The following is a 24,321-nucleotide window of genomic DNA, read 5'->3' on the forward strand; positions in this document are numbered from 1 at the left end:
GTTGGTATAACTGACCGGCGTAAACATGGGTGTATTGTGACTGGACTATTATTTATATTCCTTGGAGTGAAACGGATACATAATCGGTGTAGGTATGGCTATGATTTATAGCTTTATCTGCAACTTAAAGAAATACTCATCTACCATGTATCAACCAAAAAAATAACTAGATGGATGGCCTTATGGTCAACACGTCTTCTAGCTGTAAGTTGTTTCAGACCTTTTAAGTTTGCAATACTAATCTTATTGCTGTTTGTACAATATTATTTTTAAGAGATTCCATATTTATAATTTATTATTCAGAGTAAAGTACTTAATATATTCTGCTTTGAGAATTTCATTAACTTTGCAACAATATGTTTCTTTTACTTTTACAAATATGAGGCCTGTTCTTGTAATTTAAATTTTGTAATTTTTATTAGGCCCAAAGGGCAGCAGAGACAAAACTAAAGATTGGCAGATGGAAATGCTGATGGAGAAAATTCGTTCAAAAGCCAATCAATATAAGTCATTTTTTGAAAGCTCCAAAACACTGAGAATGACAATGCTGGTAAGACAATTTATGGAATATTAATGTATGGATATTATAATAAAGTGCTAACTAAAATAAAATACTCCATAGGAAAAAAGATATCCTATTGATGCTGTTGAAAGAAGCCAGTTGCAAAAATGTCTAGACACTTTACAACAAAATATAAAAGTAACAACACATCAAGCGATGATTGAAAGATTAGAAAGTGTTTCTCGTCAATTAGGGTACTTTTTTTTTTCATTAACTACAAATTATATATTTTATAAAATACTGATATCAATATCTTGTAAGTTTTTCAACACTTATTGCGCATGTTTTATAGCCTCAAGTTCGTAACTGGACCTTCTGGGCTTGATCTTTTCATTTCTTCAGACATGTTTTACTTGGAAGTTGTGTTGGAATCCAATGGAGGGGTCAAGGACGTGAAGATACATCATGAGGGTAGAGGGGAACAGCAGGTTGGTTTAAGATATTTGAATTATTGAATAAATTACAATAAAGTAAAGATATAATTAATTGAATATTAACTTTTTTTAGTTTTAGTTTGGTTAAAGATTAACTGGTTTTGGAAAACATTTTCGTACTATGCTTTTACCAGTCATAGGATGATAATATTGCATTTCATTGCTCTTGTTTTTCTAATCCTTTGCAGTATCTAATAGAACTTTTCCCTACATCAATAGCACCATTAATCTGCTTAATTCTCTTCTAATTGTTACTTCTAATCTCATGAGGCTTTCGATATACTCAGGTTCTATATCAGTAACTGATTAACTAACTGATATCACATTTGCATCTGCTGACCCAGTTTATTGCTTGTTTATTTATTTCAGTTAATTAAAATTTTAGTAATTAGGATAATCTTTGGTAATATAAGTTCTAATAAGACAGTTCGAAATCATGGAAAAATTTTTCTCTTACGTCCGTAACATCCTGTCTTCATACGTAATTACTTCTTAATAAGTGGTCGTTTGGTTATTTTGCTAGCGGTTAATTATAATAAATTAACTCAAAGAACAAAAAATAATGTGTATATATATTTTTTTTCAAGAGTTGCGAAGAATTGGTAGCTTGTTTAACGAGAAGAGATTTCGCTGATTTTACGGCACAGCTTGAAGGTTTAGCTTCCATCTATCAATTGAATGCTGAGAAGAAGGTAAAATGTAAAGCATTTACAGCGTTAACATCACTAGAAACAGACTTGTCTACACTGGCTTCTCTGCAGACTTATATGAAAGATCCTTTAACAGTTGTTCATAATTCTCCCATTGGACTTCTGGAAAAGAGACGTGGAGGTCAGTGAATTATATTACTTTTTCTTTCTGGATTTTTTTTTTTGGTTAGTTATGGATCTTAAAAGAGAAAATATTTGTTAATGTAATTGTAAAAGATTGGCCTTGCACAAACGTTAGTGGCTCATATATGATTTGAGAGTTATGCGTTTAGTTTTTTAAAATAAAATTAAATAATTTTGGTGAGATCTAGTATCATGTATGATAAACATTTGGCTAGAAAAGCAAGCTGATCTCATCTTTCGGCACCTAACATAAGTTTCGGCTTTGTACATTATAAAAATTTGATGAAGATATCGTAAATCATTCCCTTGTAAATTAGTCAACGATAATTCTTTATTAAAACTCATTTATACTCTACAGGCCATGCTATGAAGCTTACCTACTTCGTTTCACCTTACGATTTACTGGATCCATCTACTAGGACATCTAAAACTTTAACAATGGAAGGAGTAACAGTTGGCCATTCTGTCTCGGTCTGCATGGAGAGTTCTACAGCACATAAATTGCAAACAGCTCCTCTAATTACCATCAGTAGAGGATCAGATGGAAACAGGTATGCCGGTTTTTGCATACTCTAATACAGATTTTGTAATACTGTTGAATGAGAAGCAAACACTAGATCACTTTTTCTAATAGTCCCCAAGGTTATTTGACAATAAACTGCACAACTCTTTATTGTAAGAGTCAAATATTTCTAAAATATTCCAATGATTTTATTTTATTTTTTTAATTATAGATAATTATGAATTAATTTAAAATGTCAAGAGATCTATGCACAATAATTATTAATGACAATTAGAACATTATAAAAAAAAAAATAATAAGAAATTTGTGTGCAGATCACTAGCAAATTGAAAAGTTTGTATCACTTTATTGTTTTCTTCTAAAATTTAATTTTAACCTTCTCCTTCGAGTTGTCTTGCGTAGATCAATGATGAGTAAAAAAAAATCAAGACAAGCTGTATAGAGTTTACTTGCATATAATAAGTACAATGGTGATTCAGAACTTGCAACAAGAGGGTACATTGCTGTACTTCTCAATACATCTTGCGAATGAATATTGTAAAAGCAAAGATCTTAATTGATCGTTAGCGATGTCTATAGCGTATAAAATTTAACTGCAGTTACAGAGATTAATAACGAAAGTTATTAGCCAATGTTTAAACAAATAATAATTAAATAGAAATAAATTTATTTTAATTTTCGTAATATTTATTCATAATTATTAGTTATATTCTTAAATGGTGATATAATTAAATCGAGGTGACTTTTAGTTGCTTTTCCCCTAATGAATTTTAAAAAACTGATAATCTGATTAAATTTAAAAAAATATTTTAATTTTACAATTTCAGTTGGCCAGTGTATGGAAATGTAACGGCAACTAACAGTATTACTGTGGCTGGAACTTTCGTATTGAATTTAAACAAACCAATGCCAGTTTGTATGTCGTTAATTAACAGTATACAAGCTGTTACACAAGCCCAATGTACCGATGTAACTAGATCTCATCCGCTTCTTAGCCTTATCACACAGCATGCTTCAGGAGGTCTGGCTGATTCAGCTAATAGTAAAGGGTTGTTTGTGGTAAGTATCTCAACTTTATGTTTATGCCTTCAATTTTTATTTAATAATGATTTTTATTGGTTAATGCTGGTGTAAAAGAAAAAAATAACAATTTTCTCCAGAGCGCTCTACGATCTGAAATCTTTCATATACAATTGTAGTCTTTCTAGAAAAATATGTTTGTGACAGTAAATTTGCTGTAACTTCGAAAGGAAATATGACCTTAAACCGGCATAAAGCTAGGCGTTAGTTTCAAAACTTTACCTATACGCGGTGTGGCCATTACATAACGAGACTAATGCTGGTACAGAAGAACTATGCGTGCGCCAAATCCTAAACGACCGACGCTGTGCAGCGTAAAGTCTTCTCTTTCGATTGCAGCGTCTCACGTGTTTGTAGAGAAATCTGTATGACCGGAACAGTCGTTTGTGTAAGAGGTGTTACTTTCGTTTTGCCGAAAACATGATACTACACATGTAGTAGAGCAACGAATTGGCGTGATATTTCACATGATACTTGGTAAAAAAACCGCTACTGAAACTTATTTTTTATTAAAAGAAGTTTATGGCGATGAATGTGAATCACGTGAGCGAGTTTTTGAGTGGTTCAAGCGTTTCCAAGGTGGCCGAGAAGACGTCGAAGATGATGACAATATCGATTGTAATTAATCAACATTGCTACCGTGTGGTGCTTGCTCAATTCCGTGAAAGAGTAAAGAAAAAACGACCCGATTTGTGGAAGAACAAGTCACAGGTTCTCCATCAAGACAACGCGCCGGCTCACACTGCATTGTCTGACAAGACGTATCTAGCCAAGTACAACATCCCAGTTTTTTAAGCCATCCGCCTTATTCGCCTGACCTGGCCCCATATGACTTTTATCTGTTCCCCAAAGTCAAATCTGCATTAAAAGGAACACGATTTCAGTCCGTTGAAGCTGTGAAAGAAAAAGCGGCACTCGTCATGCAGGAGCTCACAGAAAAAGACTTCCAGCACTGTTTCGAACAATGGTAAATTCGCATGGAGTGTTGTAGGGATAGGGGAGGGGTGTATATTGAAGGTGATGATAACTAAATATGTATAAATTTAAAATTATATGTTTTACAGCAATAGTCTCGTTATTTAAAAACCACACCTCGTATAAAGTTGGTAAAGCTTTTTGAATTATCAAAGTCAACCAAGTATTCGTTCATTTTCTCCTACAGTAAGAAAGACTAAAACACTGATTACCGCCTTCTCCATAGCATGAAAAATGTAAAAGATAGTACTGCAAGACTCTGTCTTAGCCCTCTAGGGAAAAGAATTGACATTAGCCAGTTTCTTTTAAAAAAGTTATGCCTTAAGAGAGAGAGAAAAAATAATAATTGGTTTGCTTGTGAAAACCTTGAGGCAGATCATCCTGAGGAGTTCTTAGGACATTATTTGGATGCAGACAAACAGCAATTCCGGTTGATGCAAAGGGATAAAAAAAAATGCCTATGAAGCGCGTTTTCATAATTAGGTTCTTAATGGAATTGCAGTAATTCCCTCAATGTTTCCAAACAGCTTTGGACTATGTAAAAGACTCCGTAGGAAACGCTGGGCCACACACTTCCAATCAAATTAAAACTATTTAAGAATGAAATGTTATTGATGGTTAAAAGATGTATTACAACAGTCTAAATTTCAATTGTCTGTATTTTAGTCATGATTAAGTTGTATATGTTGGAGAATGGTCAATTTTATATATATGTTCAATCTTGAGTGTAATAACTTGTTATTAATTATTTATCTAATAATATATTAATTACTTTTTATTTTAATTTTTCCATTTAAAGAGTACAGAAGTAATTATATAAAATTGTGTATATACATATATACACGATTTTATATTTATATTTTTATACTTAACAATTTTATTGGATTGAACTCGGATTTATTTTTTATCTTAGAATGTAGGGGACCAACATCACTGTTATTTGATGTCAGAAAGTCGCAACTTGGAGGGAGTGTTGGTAAACAGCGTACCATTTACCCATCCTGCTCATGTGCCTCAGATAGTGACATTTTTACGTCAGCAAGCTCTATTTAATGCAATAATTGCCAGTTGTGTTCGCCCAAACACGAAACAAGGTATTATAGTTGTTTAATATATGTATTTAAATATTAATATTAAGCGAGATATATTGGTAAGTATTTTTAACGCATTACAGATTTAAATTGGAGTATTACTGTTACAGATTTTGAAAAAATGATTATGTTAGAAGTAACACCACTTAGTTGGCAACATTTGAGTATATCTTTGGAACACCCATTGGAAGAGGGAATGGCTACTATAGAACTCGATCTCGCTGATATTAACAATATTGTCTGCAAAGTTTATACTGCTGGAGAAAATGGATCAGCAAATTCAGATTATGCTACTAAAGTCTTTCAAAGGTAAAAAATAAAACAAAAATAAACTCTTTCTAAAAAGCCTGATCAGAATCATAAGTAAAGATATGTAAAGTGATGTAATGTAAGAAAGAGCCAGAATATAGTTTCCCTTGGTGGATACTTTTTAAGAAGTGAGCTTCAACTCCTTCAGTAGGGTCTTTTTCCTCATTTGGTCAGACTATTTTGTCAACTGAATTTCTTTTTACGTTCTAAAGCTTCACCATTGCTTATAGTAGACCACTAATGGTAGCCACAATCCTAATCAGAAAATTGGCCTTTTCCATTTTGATGTACACATAATAGTAGCTGCATTTGTTTTCCGATTTTGTGCAGTTCGACGAAGTTTAAATTCATCTAAAGGTTTAACGATTTTTATCATTACACTCTCACAATTAATATAGTTTTTGAAAAAAATGATCGTGTTAGATGTTAATAATATATATACGATATATTTCAGTCTTAAGTGCAGGGGCGGCTTAACCTATAGTGCAGGGTGTGCAATGCATACGGGCGCCGCCGTCTCAGGGGGCGCCGCGGCGCTCCCTGAGATAGCTAAGAGCATCGTCTTGGACCATCATGGTACAACAATGATATGACAGAAGCGGCCAGCCAGCGCGGTGGCGGCAGTTATCAAACGCGAGCGCCCTATGGGCGGGCGGCTTCTTTTTCTAACATTTTGTTTCAACTCGAAATAAACCTTATTTCACGTATTTAAAGTTAAGAAGCGGCCAGACAGCGCGGCGCCGGTAGTGCGGCGGTGTCAAACGCGAGCGGCTCCTTTTTCGACCATTTTGTTCAACTTAAAATCAACCTTATTTCACGTAATTAAAGTTTATACTCGCGTAAGGCGGCATTGCTATCAAAAGCACGTGCCGACGCCCGTCGGCACGTGTTTGATCAACAAGCCGACAATCATTGCGAATTCGGCTTTGCGAAGACGGCAAAGTTAATAGTTATAGCCGCGGGGGGGGGGGTCAGGCCTAGGGGCGCCAGGGTTTCATTGCACACGGGCGCTACACGAGCTAGAGCCGCCCCTGCTTAAGTGTAATAACTTTCTATTAATGGTTTTTATTTTAATTTTTCCTTTTAAGGAGTATTGAAGTAATAATGGTATTATTATTTTGCAGATGCCTTTCGATTCCGGTCACAATGAGATCCTTGATAAAGCAATGGAATCAGCAGAGCCAACTCCTTACACCAATTTATAATGGAATCGGAGGCAGTGGAGGCGGAGGCGGTAGTAGTGGAAGTGGAGGAGGAAATAACGGCAATTCATCCGACTATGATCCAGATTTGAAGATTAAATTAGAACCTGGTCTTGGTGGTTTGGTTAGCCGGCATCACCAAGGTAATTTTGTTTCTGATCAATCACTATCTGATCCTGGTTTTGAAAATTTTTCTTCGCCAATGGAAGAACAACATTCCTTAGGACAGTTTCCAGATTTGGCTTCCACCTCTGGTAAGGGTGCTAACTTGTTAGGCCTTCTGGATTCAACCAAAATGTCAAAACGTAAAAGAAGATCTGGAGAACCTTGGCGAAGCCCTAAAAGAAAACATGAAGATGGTGGTACAGTTGAAAGTTCTAGTAGTGATTCGACGCCGCTTGGTACTCCTACATCAAGAGAACCATCTGATAATAGAGAACCTACTCCAACTTCAACAGCATCGGGTTTAGAGTTTTCTGCTTTTTGTGATCTAGAAAACAGTGGAACCGGTGAGAAATCACAATCAGATGTAGATAATGAGGAAGTTATTCCAGTAGAGGACGTCGAGGATGATGATGTATTTAAATCAGCTGTAAAAAAGGCTAAAAAACCAAGAGAAGAGAAAAAGACCGCAAGTGACATTCTTTTCGATTTAGAAAACAAGAATCTAGTGCCACCATCTGTCTCAATAACGCCTATAAATTCCAATCAGATGAGTACACCAAATTTCACTTCGGTTTTATCCGGAATGGGTTTAGAGAGGAGACCTGGTATAGAAATTATACCAATATCTTCGACTCCGACGACTTCGCTGCCTAGTTCGATCACTATTACGCCAATAACAACTAAGCCAGTAATAGAGGAAAGATCAAAGGAGAGGAAAAGTGGTAGAAGTAAGTCGGAAGACAAGGGGAAGTTAGACAAAAAACGCAAAAGAAAAAGAGAAGAGAGCCCAATGGGTCCTCCGGAAAAAGTGCCATCTAAATCAGATCCCCTTTCTAAACCAGTTACGGTCAGCATAAAACCAGCAGATTCATCTTCGTCACCACGACCATCTTCCCCAGCAGGCACTGTTAGTAGAAAATACACCAGTTCACCAACTCATACAAGCCCTTTAGCCCTTGTCGGTAAATCTAGTCCAGGTAGTTCATCAAAATCGAAACCTCCGCCACAACAAAGCCCTAAACATTCGCCAGCTTATGCAACAAGTAGTCCTAAGAATAATCTTACTTCAAGTCCTAAACATGGCACTTCCTCACCAAAACACCAATCATCATCTGGCAAACCAAGTATGTCTGCCCTAAAATCGGCAGTAAGTTCACCAAGTAAATCAGAATCTAAAACTAAAAGTAAAGAAGGACGAGATAAGGACAGAAAATCGTTTAGTTCTAGTTCGGGACATTCAAGTCCTAAATTGAAATCAGCTAGCGTAAAGCTGAAACAGTTGGATTTATCAACGATTGACGTGCCTCAGTCGTTGCAAAGTGGAGGCTCCACACCTCCTAGTACAGGAGATGGGGGTAAGCCCTCCGCAGGACAGTCAAGAAATAGAAAAAATTCATTATCCGCAGTGATTGACAAACTGAAATCTGCTCAACACTGCGGAGATGAGGGTAATGGAAAAGAGAAAAAGGAAAACAAAGATAGATCTACATCTGGTAAAGTTGACAGTAAAAGTACAAACAAACCTGGAGAGACAAAATCAGGTGAATATATGGTGAAGCCTAGTTCTGATGGCATGAAAATAACCATCAATAAGACAAGAACTAAAGATTCATCTAAAGTTAAATCCTCATCATCCTCATCTTCTTCTTCATCTTCAGGAAGTGCCTCACCTAAAATGCACACCGGTCTTAAGTCTGGTGTAAATAGTGGACCCGCTTCTAAAAAACCAAATTTACCAGGTCAGAAATCTGGTTCGCCTGGTATAAAAACTTCTAGTTCAAGTTCTTCTGTATCAACTTCTTCTTCTTCTTCTGGGAAATCTTTAGTTAAAAGTTCACTTAGTTTGCAGAAATCAATAAAGCCTACTGGTTCGCCAAAAACATCTGATCCCAATCGTACGCGTGATAAACCTCGTGTATCGAAAGCACCAGATAAATCTGTGTTCAGTTCTTCAAAAAGTGATTCTAGGAAAATGAGCCCTTCTGCTTTGCGTGAGGATTCAGAGTATAAATCTTTACCAACTAGTACATCACAACTGGTTGTTGAAGGCTTAGTAAAATCACTGGATACAAAATTTCAGATACCTAAACTTTCCGCTCGTAACGCCAGCGCTAGTCAATCAGATGATAAAAAGACAAAAGATGTTGAAAATAGATCATCGGATTCACCAAAAGTGTTGGATTTAGTTTCAAAAGATACTAAATATGGTTCTGGTTCAAAAAACTCGGAAGATTCTCGAGTCTCTACAGGAGACTCGAAAGTAAAACCAATTTCTACATCTACCGCTGTAACAATAGGAAGTTCAAGCCCAAAACTTTCAAGTTCGAAAATTGCAACAGAAGTAACAGATTCACCAAATATTTCCATAATACCAGTGCCGACTGAAAAAGAGGACAAAGAATGCAAAGGAAATAATGTGACGGTGACCAGTTCGCATGGTGGTGTGGAAGACGTTCTTAGTAGTTTAAAAATGGAACTACCCATATCCACTTTGTCTTTCGCCGCCTGCGATACACCACCACCACCTCCTCCGCCACCGCCGCCAACACCACCACAAGATCCAATAACTGCTGAAGAATCAAAAAAAGTTATTGTTTGTACAACTTCGCAACAAGAAGCTGCAGAACTGTTGCTGGATTTTTCAGCAACAAGTAAAATAGAAACTAGATTACTTTCAATGACAGACCGAGCTATGGGTGCCATTCCACTACGTCGCAATACTCCGCCTCCGCCGCCTCCACCACCAGCATTTCCCGGCTCCCCTTCAGTGTCGGTACATATAGTCAAGTCACCAGCACCTCCGTCAGATCTACCGTTAGTTATACAATCACCTCACTCATCTTCCCCATGTATCACAGATGACGAGCTTATGGATGAAGCTTTAGTAGGCATTGGAAAATAGTATTAACTAAAGTCTACCTGTTTTATTTTATTTTCTTTGTAAAGTGATTTCAATAGTTTTTTTAATAACTTTTGTTAAGTTTTGTCAAATAATTAATCTAGTTATAAATAAATACAAATTAAAACTACATAATGTAAATTTCATTGTGTAAAGAAGTGTGTATTAGCTACCTTAATATATATATTTTTTTGAACTTTTTATTTTATTAATTTTTTTTCTTGTAAATATAATATTTTCTTTCTTTAAACGAATATGCCTTTAAAGAAATTATAATGGCACAACTTTATATTAGAAAAAAAAAAAATCATCGACTCAACAATTATTAGATTTCGGTGAAACAATAGAAGAAAAAAATATATGTAATATAAATATTATAATCCAGATTTTTTATTTTATTTTTTTACATACAAAATTTGTGTTGGATTTTGATGAAATCTTAAAGTCTAAACTTAATCTTATTGGAGATTTCTAATATTTTATGACTAGATTTCCCTACACTGGCTTAACAGTTTATAATTATACATATATCAGGAACCGAAACCTAAGACGTAAGCTCCTGCTTTCCACATTCGCCATCTTGCAGGCCTTTATCCGTCATTCCATTTTTCACCCTCTTTTGTCCCATATTTCTCTCTTCTATTCTTCTGGATTATAGAAACAGATCCATAAAAGAAAAAAAACAAAATCGCACAAGTTTTCTTGTAGGTTCAAGCTTCAGCTCCATATGGAGTTGCGCCCAGGAACAATGCGGCAAATATCTTCTTTTTTGTCTCTTTAAGCCCTCTCGTATTCTCATTATAAAACAAAAAATATTAAAAAAAAACATTGTCTTTAGATCTCTCCACTTTAAGATTTAGGAATTAGATTTTAGATTTACATTAACCTTAATAATTTTTTAATAAATAACATTTAAATTACTGACTATAGAATTCTGTTGAATGTAATTGGAACCATTAAAGAAGAGCTTTGATAAAACTTCAGACCATCACAAAATTTATTTTACATATCGTGATGGTTCTTGAATAATATTGAATTATTTTCAGTAAAACTTTTTATACACGATTGATTAGTTAATAAAAATAATAAATATTAAACATTGAATACTAGGAAATGAAAAAAAATTGTTAGTTGAATTGAAAGAAATAATGTTTGGTTGAAAAAAAGATTTCACAATTTTGTATTACAATAAATTTTGTATTCTATTTTTCTTTTACCTCCTCCCTTCCGCCAGTGGCTTGATATTTTATATGGTTGCAGTATTAATTAGTTTTTTGTCATTTTAGTTATTTTATTTTTAAACCAAATTGTAATAAATTCATTTTTTCAAAGCTGAGCTTTTGCATATATTATGAATTTAATTTATTTGATAGATAAGAAGAAATTAAATAATAAATGATAAAGATACATCCCACTCCAAATATTTTTATTGTTGATGTGCCTTGTGTTCTAAAACTGTTCCTTTAATTTCAATCATTCACTATTGTAAATTTGTTAGTAAAAATAAGGATGGCGAGAGATAGAAAAATAAAATAAAACAAATATATATTGTTATTATAAATGAATAGTCTTATTATTTACATCCAATAACTTGTATTTTTCTCTGAACCTGCATTGAATAAGGAAGGTTTCACGATTCAGTGACATCAGATTTACTCTACAAAAAAAAAGGTTTGGAAATTAGTAAACAACCACCCAGATATATTGTTAGGAGGAGAGAGAGGCTTAAGAATTTTGTATCTGTAAAAATTATATGTTCAAATTTATGAAATAAAAAATTAACGGAGTTGGTGCAAAAGATTCTTAAGCGGAGATTTCGGGTACTAATCCAGCTGCTGACTTGATTTCCTCTTCTAGTAGCTTCTTTACTACTCACTGTAAGCAGATTGATAGTGTGAAAAAGGCTATGGGCGCCAATGACCTCAGTTGTTGAAACACTTGGAATTTAAAAAAAAAAAAAACGATTTTTATTGAATTAAAACAATACTTACAGTAAGTTGGAAATAATGTTACTTCATATACTTCAACTTTACTTATGTTTAAAAAGTTTTCTTTTACTTTATTCTAACGTATTTGGTCAGATCCCTATTTTAAGTAACACATTTGTTCTTATACTTAAAAAGAGGTGAAGCATTGTCTTTTTATATACGTAGTTGTTCTGATGGGCTATTAATCGAAAAATTGAAAGCTTGGATGTGTAAGTTGTGACCATTACTTTAAAAATAATTTTATAAAAGCCTATTTTCATTTGTGACAAGGTCTGCTACGATCAATTTATAATTTAATATAATAATAATAGTATTTATTCTTCGTAGGAAATATAAATTATAAATTACAAAATGAAAATATTGTACGGCTTGGAAAATCGGTCAGCCGGAGTCGATGTTACTACATATGTATAATGATATTTACAAACATACATAGAGAAAAGTAAAACAAATAATAATAATAAGAAACAAAAAAAAAAAACTGAACTAGATATAAAAATAAAACAAAATAACCAATATGCAACAGAATTATAAATTAATAATTAAACTCCTGAACCAGCTGATCACGATAAGACCAGGCATGGCGAGCATATTTAATAAGAGGTTGACATTTAGCATTTTATTTTTCCTTTTAGAGGTTATTATACAATACAAATAACTCAAAGAAATAGCTGGCATCTGGCTTTATTTAGAAAATTTTGTAAATCTGTGACAAAGAAATCTAAGTTAAAATGAGTTCTGATTATAAAAAAGTTATGATGGAGTTCTGATTATAGAAATTTTTAGACGAGAGAAGGTACTAGGCAGAATAACTAATGTCGCCTTTAGGTACAAGGATTAAATTGGATATTTTAGGTAATGTCATAAGCATTATTATTAAATGAATGACAAACAAGTATTAGCTTCAATCTAGGGCTTATACCAAGGGGTCGGCAACCTATTTTAAGTAGAGAGCCATTTCTCCTTAAATAATTTTAAAAATTTTAATAAATCTTACCAAGAGCCGCAAGGATGATAGAGTAAAAACCTCTGAAGATCATTTGTATTCACAAATTATTATTTTTAATAAATAATAACTAAACCAGTGTTAAAATGAAAAGGCGGCAGTCTTATATAATTACGTACTTTATTTTAATATAATTTTATTATTTATTATACTTTATTTTATTACTTTAGTACTTTATTTTAATTCAGTTTGTAATTTTTTTATTTAAATATCTTTAATAAAAGATATTTTCATTTGTTCCAACAAAATAAAAATATACAATATATTCTGGACAGGCTGAAGAGCCACACAATTTGGATAAAAGAGCCGCATGCGGCCCGCTAACCGCGGTTGCCGACTCCTGGATACCATTTAAAAGGCCTAGAAGCACACTTGGAAATATTGCTATAACATCCAGAAGTTGAAGAATATTTGCTAGTGATGAACTAGAAAACTTTATCGTCTTAAGTTCTTAAAGGTGATTCAACCTTTTGTTTCCGGCTAAAAAAAAGACATCACCAGTAAAATGGAGTGCTCTTTCAGTACACTCTGCGAACGAACTTGTCAAGATTTGCGGACACCCATTTCCAGAACACGACATGCCGACTGTCCTGTTATTTCTGATACCAATAACACGTAAAGTTTATGTACATTTTGAGTGCTTTAATCTATTCAAGAACCGAAAAGTCCATCGTGAATAAATTCATTTTGTTACAGAAGTAATTTGAAGTTTCTAATCCTAAATACATTTTTCTTTTCTTAACAATATCCTCAAAACCTAGTGAAATATCAATTTCGACAACTTGAAAAGATTGCCATCTTCCTCTTATTAGCAGTAAGAGACATGTAAATGTACTTTTACAGGAAATATTCTACAAAAAACAATAATCATTCAATAAACATTGTAAAGTAATGTAATCTGTCCAATAACTTCACTCTCATTACTACAAGAAGTGAACGCTATTACCCTTTTAACGAATAACCGTAGAAAAGTGGATTATCTCTCCAGATAATCTAGTTTGAATTTGATTGAATTCGTGTTGATGCGTAATGAGAGTGTGATTTAAACTAAAACAGATTGAAAAAGGAAACAGCTTTGTTCAGTGCTTTGTAGGTGGGAGGTATAGTGAAAAGCTAGTCTCAGCTGCAGTTGCTACTCATACAGTCCTGTGTCACGCCACATCAAACTTCTCACCTAACGTCTACTTCACTTCATCGGCTAGCTGCCAACCCTGTCCATCACCTTCCATTACCATGGGTATCACAAAGGTATTGTTTATATTAGCACAGATTATTATTTTTATATTCAATTCTCGTCCTGTCAAGCTTTATGTATAGTCAAATTTTCATTGGAAATTCAAATATTTTAAAAAAATGAATCTCTGGCGGCCAAAAAGTTAATTATTTAAAAAAAAGTATGTCTGGCTGAATAAAGGTCTATAGGTAAACTATTTAAGCAGTGGAGGAGTGATTTACTTTGTTTGGATCTGAAGTGCCGAGCAGTTTGTTGATATTTTATTTCTTTTATTGGCATTTCCTGACAGATATATGCACAGTAATTACTGTCAGCCAACAAAACAAGGTGACACTGTGCCGCACTGTGTAAGTAGTTAGTGGATAAAAAAAAGATTTAAAGAAAACTACAGATAATAAATTATCTGTTTATTTGTAATGTAGAATATAAACAAGAGTAGGTAACGAAATCTGCGAGTAGAAAAATAAAAGATGTACTAAATAAAGAGATCAGTGAAGTAACACTGTCTTCTACCACGAAAATCGGTTATCGCGACGTTCATTGGAAACGATTACAAAACTTCCTCTTAGTGGGTGTAAGAGCAGAACGTCACTTCAATGTTACGTAGGGGAGCTCTAACCTTTTCATCTTGCCAAATTTGATCAAAATCGGGCCAAGATTTACAGAGTTATTTAGTAATAATAATTTTGGAAGGGGCTTTACATAAATGGGGCTAACGCCTCTCCTACTCAAAGTACTGAGTCGAGACCCCCCAAAAGGTAAATCTACATAAAATTCCAAATCGAATGACACTTCACTTATGAAAATCGGTCCGCGCGTTTAGGAGCTACGTTGTTTACAAAAAAAGGTAAGAACAAGAACAATGTTTGAAAATGCTGTTTTTGCTAATTTTTGGCAACTTTTTTTTCGAAATCTATCTATTCTAAGTGGTTTCAAAAAAATTACTCTTGTAAACTGGGATGTGCCCTATATTCTAAGAAATATTTTGGGATTTTATCTTTTATAGAAAAAGAGAAAAAAATTGTCAAAGTTGAGTGTTTTACAACGTTACGCTTTTTCGTGCAGTTTTTGATGATCAACCCTTATACAACTGTCCTATCGGACAGTTTTAATATGATATATAAAATTTACTGAAATTTAAAACTTGGCAACTGAAAGAAAAACAATATATTTGGTTCCTTAGTTTTTAAGCTGTCTAAAAAATGGCTATTGAGTGCAATGTTTTTAAATTAAAATATTGCATTTACTCATATTGCTAATACAGTAATAATTCTAACACGTTCAGAGAAATCGTTGAAGGCACCTCCCCTTGAGAAACTCAAATGGGTTTCTCATTGCCTGAAATTCCTCAGTGGGAATGGTATCCTTACAGTAAAAGTACCGTCACAATCTTAAATCTAACTCTATTTGGTTACCAACTAGTTTCTGCAAATGTCAAAGAAAGTTTGACAGCGAGGGAGTCATATTTGAGGATAGTTGAACACAAATATCTTTTCCATTTTACTTTTTTTAAGCAGCCTATTCGCGATAGTTGCTGTCTTAGACCTATCCAAGAGGCTGTTTCTGTTTCTTCTATCAGTAAATGGGAATCGTATTTTCATGATTCCAATGACTGCTGGTCATGGACCGCAACTATTACGCAGCCTTCTGGTCCGTCTCTAGTTCTGAGTATGTTGGTCAGGCTTTAACATGACGTATTAGGGTCTACTTAGTGACCGGCGGCTAGTTTTACCTCTGTTTTATGACTGCCCAGAAATAGCTTTTACATTTTGGACAACACTCTCAAGTAGAGCGCTGATGATTACCGAGATCAGAGCATGCACACCTTTCTAATCAAACAGAAAATCTCAGTTGGTCAACCATGTTGAATGGAAGAAGTTGTTTAGCTTAAGAAATGAGAATTTGCAGGTATTTCTATGGCTCATACAACATTTTATTAAATTGGAATTGTGGTTTGTTTGTTTTCTATTAGTTGTAGTGCAGTTAGTGAAACGAAAAATTACATTGATTGTTCTAAAGTTAAAATCGAGCCCCTTCGAATTAAATGAATTTACATAAGCTTCAAATAAAAAGTTTTAGTGTGGCAATTAAAGTAGCTTTATTAGAACTTTATTTATTTCTAGAAAATTAGGAGAACTGAAAAATAAATTCAGCAAATTTATACTTTCGATTGACTGATATTCTGCAAACATGAAACTTAGCAAAACAATTTATTTTAGAAAACCTCAAGATAGAAAAACTTTTAAGTAAAATAAAAATAATTTTTCTCTATCACATGGTGAAGATAGAGATGGACATCTAAATTATTTATAAATTTCTCACATTCAATAGAATGTTAGTTCCAAAAATGAAATGGAACTTATTTCTACAAAATCAGTTCGCAAATGCTCGTATTTTGGAGAACCACAATTGCGAGAACTGTACAATATAAAGAAATTGATCGTAAAGAATAGCCTTTAAGCTATAATTGTAGATAAATAGTGCTATACCGAATTTCTAGAAAAAGAGGAAAAAAGTGTAAAACAAACCAGTAAATAATTTTTCACCAATAGCAGTTAATTAACTCCAAAAGTAAATAAATAATTAATAAAGATTTTCCCTCTGATGATGTATAACCATATATTATCTTTATGTTGATATTAAGTTTTCATGATTTGTTTATTTTCTTTTAAAATTTGGCCTAATAAAGATATTTTTTTTTTGTTCTGGCGCATCGACAGCTTGGTCATTAGCGCTATTTTTTTTTTTTTTTTTTTTTTTTATGATTTAAGGCGCGTCAACAACTAAGGTTATTGGCACCCGGAGCTTTTTTCAGTGCACTGCCGGCCTCCGGGCAGTGTTCTCTCGTTACCGGCAACGCTGTCCATCACCGGACAGTGAGCTGTAAGAAGCTCCTAGGAAGAGAAAATCTAAGGGTCAGCTGCTGGATTCGAACCCGGGACCTCCGCGTGGGAGTCCAGTATGCTAACCTTATAGCTAATCCCTTCTCATTAGCGCTATTATTATTATTATTAGAGATTCAAAGAAATTAACTTTGTGGAATCTCTGGAGATTCTCAAAAGTAGTAATAAACACACAAAATTATGTTTTGTTTTTTTTGTTGCCACAATGAAAACGATTTATTACGAAAACGTGTACTTACTGTAAATTATCGTAAATTTATATCTTTTAAACGTAGAACACATCCATCAACAAATGTTGGTTGAAGGCAAACTTCCTAAAACCCTCATTGTCAACCAAAAATAAATAAATAAATGCATGCCTAAACTTGGCGCCAAGATAGCTACGAATTAATAGGAGTGTACTGCCTATCTTTGGTATGTCTTTCGATACAGTACAATGTTCACGAAGTTCAATTTCAAGGAGTGGTTTAGCATTTCCAATGACATGAAAAATATCAGTGTTCACTTGCTTGAAAGCTTTCTTCTTCCATGACAGCTGATCAAATTTGATTACTAAGGCTTATTATCACAGTCAAACGTTCACAGCTTTAACTTTAGTAAATATTGTACAAACTTTGTGTTGAGTATTTTTGATGATAATAATAATAATTCAGTATCTCATAATTAGGCATTATTTTATCTGTTAATTTTTTCTTGTTACTGTTTATTGATAAATTCATTTTTGAGAAAACGTATTTAATGGAGAAAATCATAGAAATTATTTGATGACTTCGTAATTATTTATTTTTTGGAAGTACGTTTTATATGGTTTTAGTGGTTGAATTTCCAAAATATGTAAAAAGAAATTAAGTTTTCTAACATAATGTAATTGTAATGTAATCTGTGCACTTTATTTAGGAGATATCAGTTCCAAGATTTAATTTTTTGCTTTCCACATTTGTGTACAAGTAAACTTGAGTCCATCTATTGTTTGCTTTCTAACTAAAAGTAATGATTTACTGTAAAAATTGAACATTAGATTAGATTAGAGTTTGTGGGTTTGGGCATTCACACAGTACCACTTCGATTCAGCAGATTTGTTGTAGCAACTCCCCCTTTTAAGATCTATATGTTTGATTAGACTTAAAAGTTTGGAGAGCCATTTCTAAATAAAGCTTAAGCATGTGTTATTTTTTTTTCCAAAGAGCCGAACTCTTTTCTTAACTTGTGATTTCTCAGGCCCGTCAGGCAGCTAACGATTGTCCGAATATAGTTGTCGGGACAAAGTTCTTGGTTTGAGTACTTGGTTTTAATTTTCTTTTGCTATTCTTTTAAAGGCTATTGATATAATAAGCAACGCAATTATTCCTGAAATCTACAGAATTATATTGTATAACAAAACAAAAAAAATGTTTTAAGGAAAACTAGCAGTCACCACAACATTTGTATTCATAAAGCTATTAATAGAAGTAGATTATAATTCTATTTCATATACAGTGGCCAAAAAAAGTATTCATACACTAAGTTTTTTTACTTTATCTACTGAACTTTTGTTTCTAGGATGACTATTTCTTCAGCACTGAAATCGAAGATAGTAACAATGAATTTAATGCTCTCATTTTCTTTTATAAACATAAAGAATTGATTTAAAAGCAGCAAAATAATTTATTGTATGCAAAATAAGTATTCAAACACTCAGTCTGAATGTTATAATTAACACAAAACTAAAAACCTAATATTTTGTAAGCAATCCCTTTGCATTTGTTATTGCCTGAAGCCTCCTTGGCATAGATTCCACCAGGTTTAGTGTCTCTTGAGATGTGATTTCTGCCCATGATTTCTTTAAATTAGGTTGTGAGCTCTTTTCTGGAAGAACATTTCAATTTTCGTATTTTCCGCTCCAAATAAGACCATAAATTTTCAATAGGGGTTATATCCCGGAGACTGTGGAGGGGTGAGAAGTTGTTTCCGGGCATTATAAAGCAGCCATTCTTTAGTATTTTTGGCTGGGCTGTATGTTTGGGATCGTTATCCTGTTGAAAGAAATATGCGCTTCTGATGAGTACGCCAACTCTCAGAAAGCCTCGCGTCAATTTCAGGGACCCTTGTTACGCCACAGACCATCAGGAATCTATGCCAAGGAGGCTTCAGGCAATAACAAATGCAAAGAGATTGCTTATAAAATATTAGGTCTTTAGTTTTGCGTTAATTATAACATTCAGACTGAGTGTATGAATACGAGGGTCGTTTGAAAAGTCCGTGCAAAGTCAGAGAGATAGCACTACTGGCGCGTATCGAGGTTATGTTTAGTTAGTAGCATCTCTTGGAAGAACACACACCATGTTTCAGCCAGATCGGTCTATTTCTTTGTGTTTGGCATTCGTTTGAATCTAGGAAGTCGAGTGATTTTCAAAAAATGGACGAAAAAGAATTTCGTGTGTTGATTAAACACTACTTTATGAAAGGCAAAACGCCTCAGGAGACTAAAGAGAAGCTTGATAAACATTATGGTGACTCTGCACCTTCGATTAGAACAGTTTATAAGTGGTTTCAAAATTTTCGGAGTGGCCATATGGGCACAAGTGACGCTGAACGTTCTGGACGCCCTGTTGAGGTTACTACTCCAGAAATCATTGATAAAATCCATGATATGGTGATGGATGACAGAGGAGTGAAGGTGCGTGAGATTGCTAGTGCTGTGGGCATCTCGAATGAACGGGTACATAATATTTTGCATCAACATTTGGACATGACAAAGCTATCCGCAAGATGGGTGCCGCGATTGCTCACGCTTGACCAAAAACGAAATCGTGTGAAGTGTTGCAAGGACGGTTTGCAGCTGTTCCAGAAGAATCCGCAGGACTTTAAGCGTCGTTTCGTCACTGTGGATGAAACATCACTACACTCCTGAGACCAAAGAACAATCTAAACCATGGGTTACCAAGGGGGAATCTGCGCCAAAAAAGGCGAAGACCGTTCCTTCGGCCGGAAAGATTATGGCGACTGTCTTTTGGGATTCGCAAGGAATAATCCTCATCGACTATCTGGAAAAGGGTAAAACTATTACTGGTGCATATTATTCATCGTTATTGGACCGTTTGAAAACCGAGCTGCAAGAAAAACGCCCACAAAAAAGTCCTTTTCCATCACGACAACGCACCAGCTCACACCTCAGCAGTTGTGGTCGCAAAATTAATGGAAAAAGGGTTCCAACTCGTTTCACATCCCCCCTATTCTCCAGACTTGGCTCCCTCGGACTACTATTTGTTCCCCAATATGAAGAAATGGCTGGCGGGAAAAAGATTTTATTCAAACGAGGAGGTGATTGCAGAAACGAATGGCTATTTTTCAGACTTGGACAAATCCTATTATTCGGAAGGGATCAACAAACTAGAGCAGCGTTGGACGAAGTGTATAAGCCTAAAAGGAGACTATGTTGAAAAATAAAAAAGGTTTACCCCAAAAAATTAAGTAGTTTTTATTTTTGCACGGACTTTTCAAACGACCCTCGTACTTATTTTGCGTACAATAAATTATTTTTCTGCTTTTTAATCAATTCTTTATGTTTATAAAAGAAAACGAGAGCATTAATTCATTGTTACTATCATCGATTTCAGTGCTAAAGAAATAGTCATCCTAGAAACAAAAGCTCAGTAGATAAAGTAAAAAAACTTAGTGTATGAATACTTTTTTTGACCACTGTATATAATGTAAAACTAAAAACATGATTAATAAAAATTATCCTCGACTAATGTAAGTAGGAAGTTGATGCATACACAGAACAATTGTTTGTGTACAGAACAGACGGATAGGAAGTGTACCCCACCTTCCATATACTCGATCTATTGTCCAGCTTCTGCCCAACGGAAGTTTGGTTGTGACTGTATCGTTTGTGTTCAGTAAAATAGTTGGTGCAAAACGTGAGCTTCATTAGATTACATCCTAGAATATCAATTGGATTACAACCTTCTTTTGAAATACTCATAAAGATAACTAGGAAGTCGTGAGTAGGACTTGGATGGATCTAATAAAAGCACAACTTGTTTGTATGGAAATCTCTGCACACAATTTATATTTTATTATTATTATATTTTTGTTTTTCTACTTTCTCTTTCAATCTTATATCTGTTGTTATAATAATAGTTGTTATTATTATATGCAAAGTTCAGCGCCAGTTCCACAAATTTGGTTAGCGTTTTCCAATCTTAAGGTACATCAATCATTTTTGAACTATCCATATTGCACTTATCACAAATTAAAGTTGGGACGCGCCAAAAGATTATCAAATTCATGTAGTTTATGTATAAATTGATTTTTACGAATGCAGGCATACTCTTTACATCAATTTCCCTGCAATTTCATTATGTCGTACCTGTTTATATCGAAATTTCTTTCAGAAATTAGGCTATGCCAGGGGTCGGCAACCTATTTTAAGTAGAGAGCCATTTTTCTTTAAATAATTTTAATAAATCTTACCAAGAACCTCAAGGATGATAGAGTGTAAACAACTCTGAAGCTCATTTGTATTCACAAATTATTATTTTATGATATTCAATAACATTTAAATGTTTTATATATTTATATTCACATATTGCAAAGTAAATAAACAAATAAATAATAACGAATGAAAAGGCGGCAGTCTTACAATATAAATCAAGTACTTTATTTTGATATTGTATAATTCTATTCGAACGTATCACATTAAAAATTATTTTCATTTGTTTCAATAAAATTAAAATATACAAAATATTTTGGGCAGGCTGAAGAGCCACACAATTTGGATAAAAGAGCCGCGGGTTGCCGACCCTTCGGCTATGCCATTCTTTTTTCAATGATTACAAACAAATAAGAAAGTTACTAAGAAGTACCAATAAAAGATCTTTTCAATTTAAGATTTTGCTATCTATTACAAGAAACAATATCAATTCAACTCATTTTTGAGATTTGTACCAAATTCTTGAGAGCACAAACAGCTATTTAGGATCTAAGAATGAGGCATTTATACTAATAATCTGTTACGTTGAATTAACTACTAAATCTAACAAGTTAAAATTTGATATTCACAAAATTCATTTAACATTTAACTGATCGCAACAACAATGAACAAAAACAAAATGTAGAAAAATGCAGGGAGTAGAGCTGCAAGAGTTGAGCACATTGCCTGGCTGCACTCTTTATCTTAGTCAGCAGCGAACTTACAAAAAAAGCTTAAATTTAAGCTACATCCAGGAATCTCATCAAATAAATTTTTGGAAAAAAATGTTTCAAATAAAAATGATTTGTTTACTACATAAGCAGTTTAAAGCATTTCTAGTAAAGGTTCTTTACAAAATATTTGTGAATGATGCATTTTCAAAATTGCTAATTAATGTCAAAATTGAAATCAACACTTTTTTATTTTTTATAAAATTAACCTAAAATGATTGATTCTGTGCATGAAGTGAAAGCTTCTCCTTGTAATTCTCATAAAACCTTTTCCACAAATAAATTTTGATGATCCCAAACAAGGATTTGAGTTAAAACTCAATTTTTTGGAAAATCTGACACGATCGCAGACTTCCTTTTAGATAAGGAAAAGTAATCAAATTTAGTATGTACATTTAAATGGTTTGATTTGTTTTTATAAAAGTTTTCTTTCTTAGAAACTGTTGCACATAGTATGTCGTTTTCAATTTAGTAAGTTTTTAGCTAACTGTTATAACAACGTTGAAAATGAGTAAGTTTATATTTATTCGTTTTATATATATATTAAATACTAGAAGGAAACAATAAAGAACTTACATTCGTAAATGTTAATCGTTTCCTTACTCTAACAGCTAGTGAAAGTCATTTTACTATCTGTAGTTAAAAGAGAAAAAATTAGATAATAGTTATCGCTAAGCTAGGTATCTTCGTCTTTATGTAATTACTTAATTGAATGTTACTTTATTGAATTTAAAAAATAAAACAAAATAAAATTTGCATTCTGAATGCTATCTCATTTGGCCTTGTACAGATAACAGTGTTCTTTGATTATTGGGAAAAGTAAGGATAACAATGTAATCATTTTATATAGAATTATTCTAGGTTTTTAAAAGTTTTCAAATTAAAATAAGAAAAAATATTAGAAATGTTTGAACCAAAATATAAAAGCTGAAACTATAAATTGCGAATTGGATTCCCAGAGAACTCGACTGTTTTTTTGAAACCAAAAGTCCTTAACCTGAACCAGGATTTTACTGATTGAATCGGATATTTAAGGTCTTCTATCTCCGAAATCTGGTTTTTAGTAAACTTTCTAAAATTTATAAGTTCAGCAAAAAGTGTGTATAATTGAACTTTAGCTGAAAATAACAAGCTCATACTTTATTTCTCGTCGAGGAAATCTGACTAACTCAGCGCTTAAAATTATCATCCACAAGTTCCACTTTATAGAACTTTTTTCAATTTTCTTTTAACTTTTCTTGAAAATGGGTTCAACGGTCTTCTTTAATCTGTGAACACTCGCAATCATGCTGATTTACTATCTTTCTCTTATTTAGTGCACTAAGGTATAATATATCAATAAGGATTAAATATATTTGAATTTCTGATTTTGAAAATGGAAATTTGTCACTCCTATCCCACAAGCTTTGAATAACGTTATATACATATCGTTTACATTGCTTAATTTAAACAATTATTATTACTTTTTTTTTACAGTGGAAAGAAAGAATGGGCTGTGGGCCCAGTTCTAGGGCTCAACATGGCAAAGATTTAAAACTCACTGGATCAAATTTAATATTTGCACAAGGACAATTAGCAGCTTTAAATTCTTATTTTTCTGATCTTGTCGATAATGCAGAGTGTAAGTAAACTATTAATAAATATTTTTGTTACTCGATTTTAGCTCTCTAAACTCAGTAAACATATTGCGTCTTGTGAAGAGAGATGTATCTTTTAAAAGGGAAGAAAGATTATTGCCACTTCCAGTAATAATTCTTTTTGTTTTATTGCTAAGCATTCGACTTAAAGAGGACTTATTATTACCGTCCAAGACACCTAATTAGTAGTTAGACGTTAAGCCCCGCCTGAAAAAAATAGGCGATTACTTTACTTTAATCACTTGATACGTTCGTTAAGTATGATAGACGTTTTCTTATTTTGAATGTTAATTTTT

At 33.4% G+C, this 24,321-nt stretch overlaps 2 protein-coding genes and 1 long non-coding RNA gene across 6 annotated transcripts in view; 2 read left to right on the plus strand and 1 right to left on the minus strand.

Moving 5' to 3' along the window:
* Positions 1–11,638, plus strand: MED1 (Mediator complex subunit 1). Its single transcript, XM_074114482.1, has 10 exons — positions 1–204; positions 423–550; positions 623–756; positions 855–990; positions 1,584–1,827; positions 2,188–2,380; positions 3,180–3,411; positions 5,321–5,501; positions 5,609–5,807; positions 6,932–11,638. The coding sequence occupies exons 1-10, from the start codon at positions 171–173 to the stop codon at positions 10,074–10,076; spliced, it is 4,626 nt and encodes a 1,541-aa protein (XP_073970583.1). The 5' UTR covers positions 1–170; the 3' UTR covers positions 10,077–11,638.
* Positions 10,551–18,242, minus strand: LOC141447197 (uncharacterized). The gene is made up of 2 exons (XR_012454205.1): positions 17,444–18,242; positions 10,551–11,730 (listed from the first exon to the last, which is right to left on the minus strand). It is a non-coding gene; the product is annotated as an uncharacterized lncRNA (long non-coding RNA).
* The window catches only part of LOC141447195 (uncharacterized), a 23,751-nt gene continuing 12,100 nt past the window's right edge, over positions 12,671–24,321 (plus strand). For 2 of the 4 annotated variants that reach the window (XM_074114483.1, XM_074114486.1), the window contains exons 1-3: positions 12,671–12,916; positions 14,151–14,315; positions 23,865–24,009. In XM_074114483.1, coding sequence (XP_073970584.1) covers positions 14,301–14,315; positions 23,865–24,009 — 160 coding nt within the window. In that variant the 5' untranslated portion in view covers positions 12,671–12,916; positions 14,151–14,300. Of the gene's footprint in view, positions 12,917–14,150; positions 14,316–21,076; positions 21,230–23,864; positions 24,010–24,321 lie in introns of those variants that run through there. The other 2 variants (XM_074114484.1, XM_074114485.1) reach the window with 2 other exon arrangements.

The sequence above is a fragment of the Rhodnius prolixus genome, unplaced genomic scaffold (genome assembly GCF_049639745.1).
Source record: "Rhodnius prolixus isolate KJV_2025 unplaced genomic scaffold, Rpr scaffold_7, whole genome shotgun sequence".
Taxonomy (NCBI): domain Eukaryota; kingdom Metazoa; phylum Arthropoda; class Insecta; order Hemiptera; family Reduviidae; genus Rhodnius; species Rhodnius prolixus.

Excerpts from the sequence above, each read along its gene's own strand:
- MED1 (XM_074114482.1), top strand. The coding sequence starts at position 171 with ATGGATGGCCTTATGGTCAACACGTCTTCTAGCT. Across the intron at positions 757-854 it reads AGTGTTTCTCGTCAATTAGG|CCTCAAGTTCGTAACTGGAC; the intron begins GTACTTTTTTTT and ends CATGTTTTATAG. Across the intron at positions 2,381-3,179 it reads AGAGGATCAGATGGAAACAG|TTGGCCAGTGTATGGAAATG; the intron begins GTATGCCGGTTT and ends TTACAATTTCAG.